General features: G+C 39.2%; 1 protein-coding gene across 1 annotated transcript in view; it reads left to right on the top strand.

Moving 5' to 3' along the window:
* ELP2 (elongator acetyltransferase complex subunit 2) overlaps positions 1-12,832 on the top strand; it is a 47,806-nt gene that overhangs the window by 13,533 nt on the left and 21,441 nt on the right. Inside the window, exons 4-11 of the mRNA XM_005889218.3 lie at positions 1,495-1,651; positions 2,045-2,122; positions 3,526-3,590; positions 4,699-4,765; positions 5,247-5,387; positions 6,499-6,594; positions 8,898-8,998; positions 9,186-9,317. Coding sequence (XP_005889280.2) covers positions 1,495-1,651; positions 2,045-2,122; positions 3,526-3,590; positions 4,699-4,765; positions 5,247-5,387; positions 6,499-6,594; positions 8,898-8,998; positions 9,186-9,317 — 837 coding nt within the window. The remainder of the gene's footprint in view (positions 1-1,494; positions 1,652-2,044; positions 2,123-3,525; positions 3,591-4,698; positions 4,766-5,246; positions 5,388-6,498; positions 6,595-8,897; positions 8,999-9,185; positions 9,318-12,832) is intronic.

Here is a 12,832-nt window from a genome sequence, read left to right as displayed (position 1 = left end):
AGTGATTTTGTTTACTTGAGTTTTAAAAAGTGTTTTTTTTTTTTTTTTTCTCAGAGAAGTCAAAGGTTAATGACTACAGGAAGTTAGTGTACAAAACCTTACACGTAACTATTAATTACCTTTTCGAGTGGCAGAGTTCTACTTAAGTAATTGGAAAACAATTGAGATATTTAAGGCACCTCTATTTGAGCAGACAACAATTTACAAAACATACCTCTCAAGGAAAGTGGTAAATCTTACATATTTGGAACTCTAAAAATACAAACCCACAAAAACAGAAATGATACTACAGGGCATAATGTTGCGTAGCAAGCAGGAAGACTGATAACCAGGTGGCATTTCCCAGTTTTTGCTAGTTCTTCATTTTGTAGCTCTGCTTGATACATGCAAGTATTATGAGTGGATGCTGAAAAAACTTGGTAAAAGTTTGATAGAAAACAGAACATTTACTCATTCCCAAAACATAATCTCACATGTTGCTGCTAAGTCACTTCAGTCGTGTCCGACTCTGTGTGACCCCATAGACGGCAGCCCACCAGGCTCCCCTGTCCCTGGGATCCTCTAGGCAAGAACATTGGAGTGGGTTGCCAATTCCTTCTCCAATGCATGAAATCGAAAAATGAAAGTGAAGTCGCTCAGTCGTGTCTGACTTAGTGACCCCATGGACTGCAGCCTACCAGGCTCCTCTGTCCTTGGGATTCTCTAGGCAAGAGTACTGGAGTGGGGTGCCATTGCCTTCTCACATATTACCACCAAAAAATTTTTCATAGTGAAGAAACATGGTTGACACTACCTTTGCTAAAACATCAAAGGTAATTTCACTGATAGTGGAACAGGCTGACATTGCATGTCTCCTGGTGTGTTACACTGATGTTGTGACAACGTCATAATGTCAGTCCTGAATCTTTTCATGGGGAGACGTCAGACCAATCCTAGAGGAGGAGCAGTCCACAAATCTGGCCTGTAGTCTTCAAAGGTATCAGTGTCATAGATGTCTTTCCATGGTGATAAGTGAGCATTATCCTTTTTGTTGGCTTAGAATATAAGTCTAAAATTATTTAATCAGTTTCCTATTAACACTTTTTTTTCCTATTAGTACTTTTAAGTTGATTGCAGTTTTCATGAAGAGTATGATAAGTATCCTTTTGCATTTGTCTTTTATTTCAGTTAAATTAGTGCTGTTCTCTCAGAGTAGGTTCTTAGATGTGAGATTGCTATGTCAAGGGATGTGCATATTTTGTGTGTTGTTAATATAATCAGACAGACTTCTCACAAGTTTATGTTCTTCTCAGCTTGTTCTTGTTTAGTCACTAAGTTGTGTCTGACTTTGCAGCACGCCAGGCTTCCCTGTCCTTCACTGTCTCAGCTTGAAAGGACTTATTTCTGGGTCAGGCATTTTAACAGTGCCTTTAATCCTCTGATTCTAGTTAAGTGCAGGTGAAACTGATAGTTCTTTTGTTTCACATAGCGTTTTTGTTATTCTTTGTGATTCAGCTTTTACAAGCAGTCCACGTCTCCGGCCATGAAGGACCTGTTTATGCAGTGCATGCTGTTTACCAGAGGAGGGCACCAGGCATTGCATTGCATACACTGATTGTGTCCGCAGCTTCCGATTCTACTGTTCGAGTCTGGTCTAAACAGGGTTCTGAAGGTAGGTTTAGAGACATTGTTCCAAACAGATGAAATAATAATGATCAAATGAACAGCATCGTAGAAGAGCATCCTCATAATTTTTTCAGTCTTTCGAGCAGTTTTTGAAATGTTAGAATTCTAATCTACATGTTTTTTTTACACTTTTCTAGAATTCCTGTTTACCAAACTGTTGATAATGTAAATTCCTTCAAAGCCTTTTCATTTAAGTCTTTTTGTTCTCTGTAACCTTGTTCTCTTGTAACCTTAAAGCTGACCATTTAAAGTCCCATTGTCACTGGGGGCTCAGAACTGACTTTTCTCATCTCCTTGGTGATGTCCAGGGTTCTGATGATGCCACTGGACCTCTCCAGGTGGATAAGCTGAGTTGTTCATGGTGTGTTTTATTTCTTAGTGACATGCCTTCAGACCTTGAACTTTGGAAATGGATTCACTCTGGCTCTCTGCTTGTCTTTTTTGCCTAATATTGATGGTGAGTTTCCTGCTAAGTGTATATTAAAAGAGCAGCATATTTTTATATCTCCTTACAACCAGGACCTCAGAGAAACATATTGGATCTTAATTTTGTGTCTGAATATTTTCAGAAGACAAGTTGAGAGACATGGATAACATACTTTTGTTCTCAGTAGTCAAATGATCTATCTGTGTATGAAACATAAGGTTAAGGGGGTGGCTGTTAGAAACTTCAGTAGCTGTTAAAAATTTAAGTGATTTAATATGAACTCGAGATTGATACTCCAATTTATCAGATATATGTTCAATATAGATGAAATTTTGGGAAATTGCCTAGCTCTGTAGAAGGTGGAGGTCTGGGATAAGTTGAGAAAGTACTAAGGATGGGCCCTGTGAGCATTTCTCTCGAGGTGACAGCCCCTGCCCATTGTGCGCAGTGGCAGAGTGCCTCAGGCCACTTAAAATCTCTAAACGAAAAATGTCCTTTTGCTGGGAAGCCTGTCTGTACCTGTCTTTGATTATTCTCTACCCGGATGGTGGCCAGCGCACGTCAGACAGTCTTGTGGCTCCTCAGGTGCCTGGAGGACAGAGCTGGTGGGCAGAGACTGGGCCTGGAAATCTCCAGGCTGTTTTGCCCTCTGCAGCGGGAGCAGCAGCTCCGTGGTCTCACGTGATGTTCCACTTTCTGCCAGGGCTTCCTGGGAGGAGGAACTGCACACGTTCTGTTCTGGTTTTTATTACATAGAATTTCATTTCTTCACATCTGCACTAAGGCTGAGTGACTGGCGTTTTATGGCTTTTTAAAAAAATTGATTTAAAGAAAACTAATTTTACAGTCACACCTTTCATAGCTTTTTAACCACATAGTTATATATGTGCTTTCATTTTGTTCTTTAATTACTCTGTGAATTTTGTTTTATTATCAAATTCTTGCAATGTAGGGTCCTCAAAGTAACAAACATACCCTTAAATCTTTGTGCAATAACCAGGATGCTGGGCTCTTAGTCGCGCTCCCTGATTTTTTATTATTCACTTGGGCTAATGATTCCTATTAAGTGTTCTGGCTGACATGGTTAAGTGCTCCCAGCTTGTTTTTACTGCTGAGCTCTTTTTACTGCTCCTTCTATAGTAAATGACATAGAACAGAGCAGAGGATTCTGTTAATAGTCATTCTTTGCCAAGTATCCATTTAATGGAACATTCTAGAATGTTCATTTTATTCCTAAAGATGTTATTGAGTGCTTTCAATTTATTTGTTCAGTGATGTGGGAAATAGAAGTCAAGGCTCTACCTAGAACTTAGGACACGGCATAGGTGATTGTCATAACTTAGGATGGATGTTACGATGTTGCATGATATTTTATATATATATATATATATATGTTATATGATGCTTATAGTAATGCCTCTTTTTCCTCCCAGTGCCGGTATTAGCATGTGGTGATGATGACTGCAAAATTCACTTATTTGTTCAACAAAACAATCAGGTAATTGTTCATGTTTCTTTAAGAGGCTAGAATTATGTTCTGCTTAATTCCATATCTTAAGACAGACTTTCTAGATTATAGAATTTGGGGGATGTTCTGATCTAAGTTGACCAATCCAATAGGAAAATCTTTTCGACAGTCTTCTGTTAAACCGCTTGTCGCTCTTTGATCGCCAGGTATTCTGCTGCTGCTTTGGCCTCCAAGTCCAGAGTTGTTGCGGAATACACGTTGTTAGGTGGGGAAGAAGAGAGGGAAATGTAGTAGTAGTAGTAGTAGTTTTTCTTAAGAAATTTAAATGAAGTATAATATACCTACCGTAACATACACCCCAGCAGTGATTATTTGTCCTTGTAATATTTTCCTGTTCTTTGAGTGGTTAAACCAGAGGGAAGTTTCAGAAAGAGGGTTGGTTAACCCTATGTTCATTTAGTTAATAGAGCCTGAATGAAAGTTGCTCAGCCATGCCCGCTCTTTGTGACCCCGTGGACTATACAGTCCATGGAAGTCTCCAGATCAGAATACTGGAGTGTGTAGCTGTTGCCTTCTCCAGGGGATCTTCCCAACCCAGGGATTGAACCCAGGTCTCCCGCATTGCAGGTGTATTATTTACAAGCTGAGCCACCAGGAAAGCCCGAGAATACTGGAGTGCATAGCCTATCTCTTCTCCAGTGGATCTTCCCGACCCAGGAATCAAACTGGGGTCTCCTGCATTGCAGGTGGATTCTTTACCAGCTGAGCTACTAGGAAATCCCTAGTTAATAACAGAGATACTTATTTCTTTGCATTTTATAAGAAAGTTAAAAATCATTGTGTTCAGCTGCCCAGCTTTTTTCTATATTGTATCTACAGCATATGTCATTTTACCTTGTGAACAGTTGGTGTATTTGGGGACTACAGATACTATCTACTCATGACTGCTCTGTTCAATGATATAGATGATGAGTTTTTTTCATTCCCAAGTGAGAACTCTATCTTATGACTGATCAGATAGTGTTCCCAGTTTTTTTAAAAAATGCAGGAGGAATGGCTGAGATCAAATGATGTTACTGATATACATTAAAATATTAAATTCTTACATTAAGTCCTGTGATTTTTGTTATCTTACTAGTTTCAGAAAATGCTTTTTCTCTCTGGACATGAGGATTGGATAAGAGGCGCGGAATGGGCAGCCTTTGGTCAGTATGAAATATTGCTAAAGTACATATAGTGCAGACAAGTATGTGTAACTTTCAAAAAAGCAGCCTTTTATGTTTTAATCTAACATTTTCTTTGTATGTAACATTTTTCTGTTGGCCCAGTTAGAAAAGAGGATACTTATCCTTTGTATTAAGTATTAGTTGGGATGGTAGAGGATGACATAAGTTGATCTTTACAAGAGGACACTAGCTATTACATGTGCAGACATTCTTGAGAAGTTCTTCGTAGAAATTAGTAGATTGTATAGGAATACCAAATATTGTAACTGTTTATTAGCATTTTATGTGTATTTGTCAATGTCACTGAAAATGAATACAGGTCAAATGAATGAAAGATAGGGAAGCAAAGTCTAATTTTTTCATGAAATCTAGAAATTTATATATTGTAGAAGAAAAACTCTTATACTTAAATTTAAGAATAGAATATTCTAAAAATAATAGTATCTGTTTTTTTAACTAGGAAGAGATCTTTTCCTAGCAAGCTGTTCACAAGATTGCCTGATACGGATATGGAGACTGTATGTAAAATCAACATCTTTAGAGACTCAGGAAGATGATAACATAAAACTGAAAGAAAATACTTTTAATGTAGAAAATGAAAGTGAGTAATAATGAAAATATTTGATGCAGTAGTTCTTAGATTTCCTAGCTGATTTATTTATCTGTATCACTACACACATATGTGAAGGTTAGGTTTTCAGAAATATCAGATCCCTAGCTGAAACTTACACTATGCGTTTTTCCTTTTTTATTTTTATGTGAGAGTAAGTCATTTTTAATATATGAAACTTACTTTTCTAAACCATATTAGGTTTTTTTAGTTGCTGAAAATGTTTAGTATTTTCTCAATAAATTAGTTTGTAAAATTTAAATTTCAGTTTTAGCATAGGAAGATGTAAAGAAATAATGTGAATTATTTGTACATTTGTTAGAGGATATTCATAAGAGACAACTAAATTCCTATATTTGAATGGCATATGTAGTTCTGATTTTCTTACTGTCTGGCATCAGAACAGTACCCCTCCATGGTAGGTTCTGTTGGAATGTTGTATTTAAAGGAGATAATTTTCTATGGGTATGAAAATCATGTTAATCCTTATTTAACATTGTTCATCCAGAAATACACTTCTTTGTTATTACTCTTCTTGGTTATAACGCCATTAGAGTTGAGATTTGGTGACAGATTTATGGAGAGAACCAAGAAATACTATAAGCAGCATATTGTTTCCAAATATGAAAACTTCTGTGTTATTTTCATTAATTATTTTGTTTGGAAGTTCACAGTACTGATTTGACTTCCTTTATTTTTACATTTATCTTAGGGGTGTTGTCTCTTTTTAATGGTAGTTTAGACTATTTCACATAATGAGTGAGGATAGCAAAGAAGGCTGGCATGTCTTTTTTGTTTTTTAATTATAGCATAAGAGTCACTGTCCCTGAAAATTTAAAATAGAACATATTCCTTAATTTTTATTTATAGCTAAGTAGGCAAAACATAAAGAAAAATCTGTACATCTTTAGAATTTATGTATCTTTTTTCTCCTGTGAACAAGGGGTAAAGTTGATGAAATTTAGAATTAATGCTTTTTGTTGAATCTAAATCATGTTCTGTTCTGATTTTTTTTAATGTAATTGTACAACTGAGTTGGTTATGAAAATGTTCCTTTCACAAAGAACTTTGTGGGAAGAATCTTTTTTTGTTGTTGTTGTAGGTATTAAAATAACATTTGCGGTTACTCTGGAAACTGTCCTGGCTGGTCATGAAAACTGGGTAAATGCAGTTCATTGGCAGCCTTCATTTTACAAAGGTAGGAAGAAAAGCAAACACAAAGCCCTCATTTCAATTACGTCTGACTGATAGAATTTTAAGCCGACCAAATGAAGTAGAGGATATTTTTGAGTGTAATTAGAAATCTCAGGGACTTCTCTTGTGGTCCTGTGGTTAAGAATCTGCCTGCCAGTGCAGGGGACACAGGTTGGATCCCTGGTCTGGAACTAAGTTCCCACATGTCACAGGGCAGCTAAGCCTGTGAACCACAACTGCTGAGCACACGTACCCTAGAGCCCGTGCTCCGCAGCAAGAGAAGCCACTGCAATGAGGAGCCTGTCCACTACAACCCAAGAGAAGCCCTGCTTGCTGCAACTCGAGAAAGCCCTAGCACAGCAGCGAAGAGCCAGTGTGCCACAATGAAGACCCAACCCAGCCAAAACAAACAAAAAATTAAAAAAAAAGAAATCTCAAGTATAAGACATTTTCATGTTGGCAAAGTATAATACTGTAACCCGTTCAGCTAGCTCTTCAATTTCATTGAAAGTTGTATTTCTAAGAGGGAAAAAAGTATGATTCCTGCTTTGATGCCAAAACTGCCATATGGCTTTTAACTTTTTATCTTTAAAGATTTTACCTGGTCCTTATGGGATTTAAGAGAAATTGACTTTCAAGCCAACTTCACTTGATCCTTTACCCTTGGAAATACAAAGTTGGTAATACCAAGCTACATCATTTATGACTAAGTAAAGATTTTCCTTCTTTCTTTTACCCTTAACCTCTGTTTATGGAGTGATGATTGTGTGCACGTTCGAGTTGGCACTGAGGTGTAGAGCTGAGCGTGGCAGCAGCCCTGTTTTCTCTTCCCAGCCCCTTCCCCAAGACAAGAATAGAGAGCAGCAGTAATTAATGCTCAGGTAACACCATCCAGCTTTTATTATGATGTCATATTTGCTGCAGTTTTAAAAAAGTTAAATTAGATATTATAGGACTTCCCTGGTGGTTTAGTGGATCAGAATCTCCTGCTAGTGCAGGGGCCCTGGGTTCGATCTCTGGCCTGGAAGGTTCCACATGCTGCAGAGCAACTGAATCCGTGTGCCCAACTACTGAGCCCGCGAGCCACAAGTGAGCCCACACACTGCAGCTACCAAAGACCGTGTGCCTGGAGCCTGTGCTCCACAGCAAGAGAAGCCACCGCCATGAGAAGCCCTCGCTCCCCTACTCGCCACAACTAGAGAGAACCCGCACAGCAACGGAGACCCAGCACGACCAAAAATAAATCAATAAATTAAAATAAGAGATAAATTAGATATAGAGATGGGGATTCCTGTGTAGTTTTTCCTGAACCCTCCCCCCTCCATCCTTCCCTTAAGGCTGAATTCAGTTATTCCCATGCAGTTTTTATCCTTTTATACCACACATTTATGTAATCATAAACAAAAGTGTTTTGTAGCTGTTAAAACTACATCAATATGCATTTGTGCTTGTACAACCTGCCTTTTCAGCTTAATACAATCAGCTATGTAGTACAGTACTATAATAAATGTATAATACTTTCAAACAAATAATAAAACATCTTAGTGCATTGTACCTTGAAAAGTGCCGTAGTGCAGTACAACAGCTGGCATACAGGGCTAGCATCGAGTGAACAGGCAAGAAGAGTTACTGACGGGAGGAGGGCAGGGAGGTGGGAGATGGTAGAGGTGAAGGGCTGTCGAAAGATGAAGGCCAGGCTGCAGTTTCACTCAACACCTGATGTTGATGGCAAAGGATTGGTTCTTTACTGGATTCAGTTCTATCTAAGCCTCTTGAAAAAATGATCCAGTGATGTCTGGGTAGCAGCTCTTTTTTTCTTGTCATAGATGACAAGGTAGCACTGGATTGCATTCTGAATGGCTGCTGCAGCCTTCGTGTACTGGTCTACATTCGGTCCTGTGCCTGAAAAACCAACAGTCCCTCCTCAAATAAAATCCTCTTGCCGTTTCCTGTGTCATGAATCTCTTCATTCTTCGGTTTCTTTTTCCTCTTTTCTCTCTTCGTCCTCCCAATTCTTCATTGGAGGTCTTCATTAGAAAGTGCCTTGTATCGCACAGCAAGGAGTTCAGTGAAGTCACCCTCTTGCAGATCTGGCTTAAAAATACTGTGCCACTGGACTCTATACGGTGCTGTAAAGCACACAAAAGCATAGCCACTTGTAGAGGATGCATACAGCTGACAAATGTATGCTAGACACGTGAACTAACTTATGTGACTGGACATGGCGAATGCACTTTGCCTCTATGAAAGTGTGCAATTTGAATTTTTTATTTAGAGGACTTACTGTAGTTTGGTTTTTTTCTTTAGATGGTATCCTACAACAGCCAATGAGATTGTTGTCTGCCTCAATGGATAAAACCATGATTCTTTGGGCTCCAGATGAAGAGTCAGGAGTTTGGCTAGAACAGGTAAAATGTGAATATTTAAGGACAAGAAAAATGAGTTTATTAAGCAGTAAATCCCAAGTCTGTGTTCCTAGAGCTACAGATGTTCACTCTTTGTGTATGTTAAGTAAGTGAGAACATAATCTCTGGAATCATTGTTTTCTGTTGTGAGAAATTGGTGATGAATTGTTTTCTGTGTATTGTTGAGTAGGTTCGAGTAGGAGAAGTAGGTGGCAATACCCTGGGATTTTATGATTGCCAGTTCAATGAAGATGGCTCCATGATCATCGCTCATGCTTTCCACGGAGCATTGCACCTTTGGAAACAGAATGCTACCAACCCAGTAAGGAAAATATTTTTAAATCATTTCCGATCAAATAGAGTAAATCGTAAGTGAAGCCTAGGGAAACAGTGTTGTTTTACCTCTAACACTCTTCAGAAACTTAGTGAGGCATTTAAGTTCAGATGATGTCACTTTTTCTGTAGATGTTATTCTGTTGTTAAACTAAGAAAGAAACTTATGGTTTCCTAAGAATAAAATTCAATTGTCTAGCATTGTTGCAATATTAAAATTTGCATGTAGTTAAAATTTTTACTTAAGTGAAGTTTAAACTGCATAAAATTTAAGCTCTCCCTTAAGCTATATACATTTTGTGCTGAGAGTTTTTCCTAAAATGTTTAATTTCTTTGTCTTATGCAAGATAAAATAATTTGGTGTTTTCCTGTTGGATAGCTAGGTGCTCCACTGATAATTTGTTGAGTTGTTGAATGACTGGCTGACATAAGGGCATTTAGAAGGACCTGTTATTTTATGATGGAATATATTAATGCTCTCAGGGGCTCTTGATATGTGTAATTCTAACTGATCCTGCAAATATTGGGCTTTTCTAGATCTTTCTTGCACTTTTTACTCTCTTGGAGAGGGATAATCTTCCTCTAGGTAAGTATAATAGCGGCTTTACAGTATTATTCCAATCTCTTGCTTCCTAATTTGCTTGCGACCTGCTTCTCTGGGGTTAGGGAAATGGGATGACAGAAACAGTGTTAGGAGCATGTGAATCTTGGCCCCAGAACTTATTAGCTATGTTTTTGAGGACATTACCGAACCTTTGTCTCAGATTCCTCATCTGTAAAATATGGACAGTAATAACACCTACTGAGAGGGATATGGCATCGTCCCATCACTTCATGGGAAATAGATGGGGAAACGGTGGAAACAGTGTCAGACTTTATTTTTTTGGGCTCCAAAATCACCGCAAATGGTGACTGCAGCCATGAAATTAAAAGATGCTTACTCCGTGGAAGGAAAGTTATGACCAACCTAGACAGCATATTAAAAAGCAGAGACATTACTTTGACAACAAAGGTCCATCTAGTCAAGGCTATGGTTTTTCCAGTGGTCATGTATGGATGTGAGAGTTGGACTGTGAAGAAAGCTGAGCACTGAAGAATTGATGCTTTTGAACTGTGGTGTTGGAGAAGACTCTTGAGAGTCCCTTGGACTGCAAGGAGATCCAACCAGTCCATTCTAAAGGAGATCAGTCCTGGGTGTTCATTGGAAGGACTGATGCTGAGGCTGAAATTCCAATACTTTGGCCACCTCATGTGAAGAGTTGACTCATTGGAAAAGACTTTGATGCTGGGAGAGATTGGGGGCAGGAGGAGAAGGGGGACGACAGAGGATGAAATGGCTGGATGGCATCACTGACTTGATGGACATGGGTTTGGGTGAACTCGAGGAGTTGGTGATGGACAGGGAGGCCTACTACTACTACTACTAAGTCGCTTCAGTCATGTCTGACTCTGTGCGACCCCATAGACGGCAGCCCACCAGGCTCCCCCATCCCTGGGATTCTCCAGGCAAGAACACTGGAGTGGGTTGCCATTTCCTTCTCCAGTGCATGAAAGTGAAAAGTGAAAGTGAAGTCGCTCAGTTGTATCCAACTCTTAGTGACCCCATGGACTGCAGCCTACCAGGCTCCTCCATCCATGGGATTTTCCAGGCAAGAGTACTGGAGTGGGGTGCCATTGCCTTCTCCGACAGGGAGGCCTGGAGTGCTGCATTTCATGGGGTCGCAAAGAGTCAGACACGACTGAGTGACTGAACTGAACTGAGAGGGATTTTGGAGTTTTGCCAAGAGAACACATTGCTCATAACAAACACCCTCTTCCAACAACACAAGAGAAGACTCTACACATGGACATCACCAGATGGTCAATACCGAAATCAGATTTATTATATTCTTTGCAGCCAAAGATGGAGAAGCTGTATACAGTCAGCAGAAACAAGACTGGGAGCTGACTGTGGCTCAGATCATGAACTCCTTATTGCCAAATTCAGACTTATATTGAAGAAAATAGGGAAAACCACTAGACCATTCAGGTATGACCTAAATCAACCCCTTGTGATTATACAGTGGAAGTGACAAACAGATTCAAGGGATTAGATCTGATAGAGTGCCTGAAGAACTATGGATGGAGGTTCGTGACATTTTATAGAAGGCAGTGATCAAGACCATCCCTAAGAAAAAGAAATGCAAAAATGTAGAATGGTTGTCTGAGGAGGCCTTACAAATAGCTGTGAAAAGAAGAGAAGCGAAAAGTAAAGGAGAAAGGAAAGATATACCCATTTGAATCAGAGTCCCAAAGAATAGCAAAAAGATAAGAAAGCCTTCCTCAGTGATCAGTGCAAAGAAATAGAGGAAAACAATAGAATGGGAAAGACTAGAGATCTCTTCAAGAAAATGAGATACCAAGGGAACATTTCATGCAAAGATAGGCACAATAAAGGACAGAAATGGTATGGACCTAACAGAAGCTGAAGATATTAAGAAGAGCTGGCAAGAATACACAGAAAAACTATACAAAAAATATCTTCAAGACCCAGATAATCACGATGGTGTGATCAGTCACCTAGATCCAGACATCCTGGAATGTGAAGTCAAGTAGGCCTTAGGAAACATCAATACGAACTAAGCTAGTGGAGGTGATGGAATTCCAGTTGAGCTATTCCAAATCCTGAAAGATGATGCTGTGAAAGTGCTGTACTCATTATGCCAGCAAATTTGGAAAACTCAGCAGTGGCCACAGGACTGGAAAAGGTCAGTTTTCATTCCAAACCCAAAAAAGGGAATGCCAAAGAATGCTCAAACTACCACATAATTGCACTCATCTCACACGCTAGTAAAGTAATGCTCAAAATTCTCCAAGCCAGGCTTCAGCAATATGTGAACCGTGAACTTCCTGATGTTCAAGCTGGTTTTAGAAAAGGCAGGGGAACCAGAGATCAAATTGCCAACATCCGCTGGATCATGGAAAAAGCAAGAGAGTTCCAGAAAAACATCTATTTCTGCTTTATTGACTGTGCCAAAGCATTTGATTGTGTGGACCACAACAAACTGGAAAATTCTGAAAGAGATGGGAATACCAGACCGCCTGACCTGCCTCTTGAGAAATCTGTATACAGGTATTACTGGACATGGAACATTGGTTCCAAATCGGGAAAGGAGTACATCAAGGCTGTATATTGTCACCCTGCTTATTTAACTTCTATGCAGAGTACATCATGAGAAAATCCGTAATTACTGGGAGAAATATCAATAATTCTCAGATATGCAGATGATACTACCCTTATGGCAGAAAGTGAAGAAGAACTAAAGAGCCTCTTGATGAAAGTGAAAGAGAAGAGTGAAAAAGTTGGCTTGAAACTCAACACTCAGAAAACTAAGATCATGGCATCAGGTCCCATCTCTTCATGGCAAATAGATGGGGAAACAGTGTAAACAGTGAGAGACTTTAATTTTGGGGGCTCCAAAATCACTGCAGATGGTGACTGCAGCCATGAAATTAAAAGACGCT

Source organism: Bos mutus, chromosome 24, assembly GCF_027580195.1.
Source record: "Bos mutus isolate GX-2022 chromosome 24, NWIPB_WYAK_1.1, whole genome shotgun sequence".
Taxonomy (NCBI): Eukaryota; Metazoa; Chordata; class Mammalia; order Artiodactyla; family Bovidae; genus Bos; species Bos mutus.
Note: the sequence above shows the minus strand (reverse complement) of the source record. Positions and strands in the feature narration are given on the sequence as shown.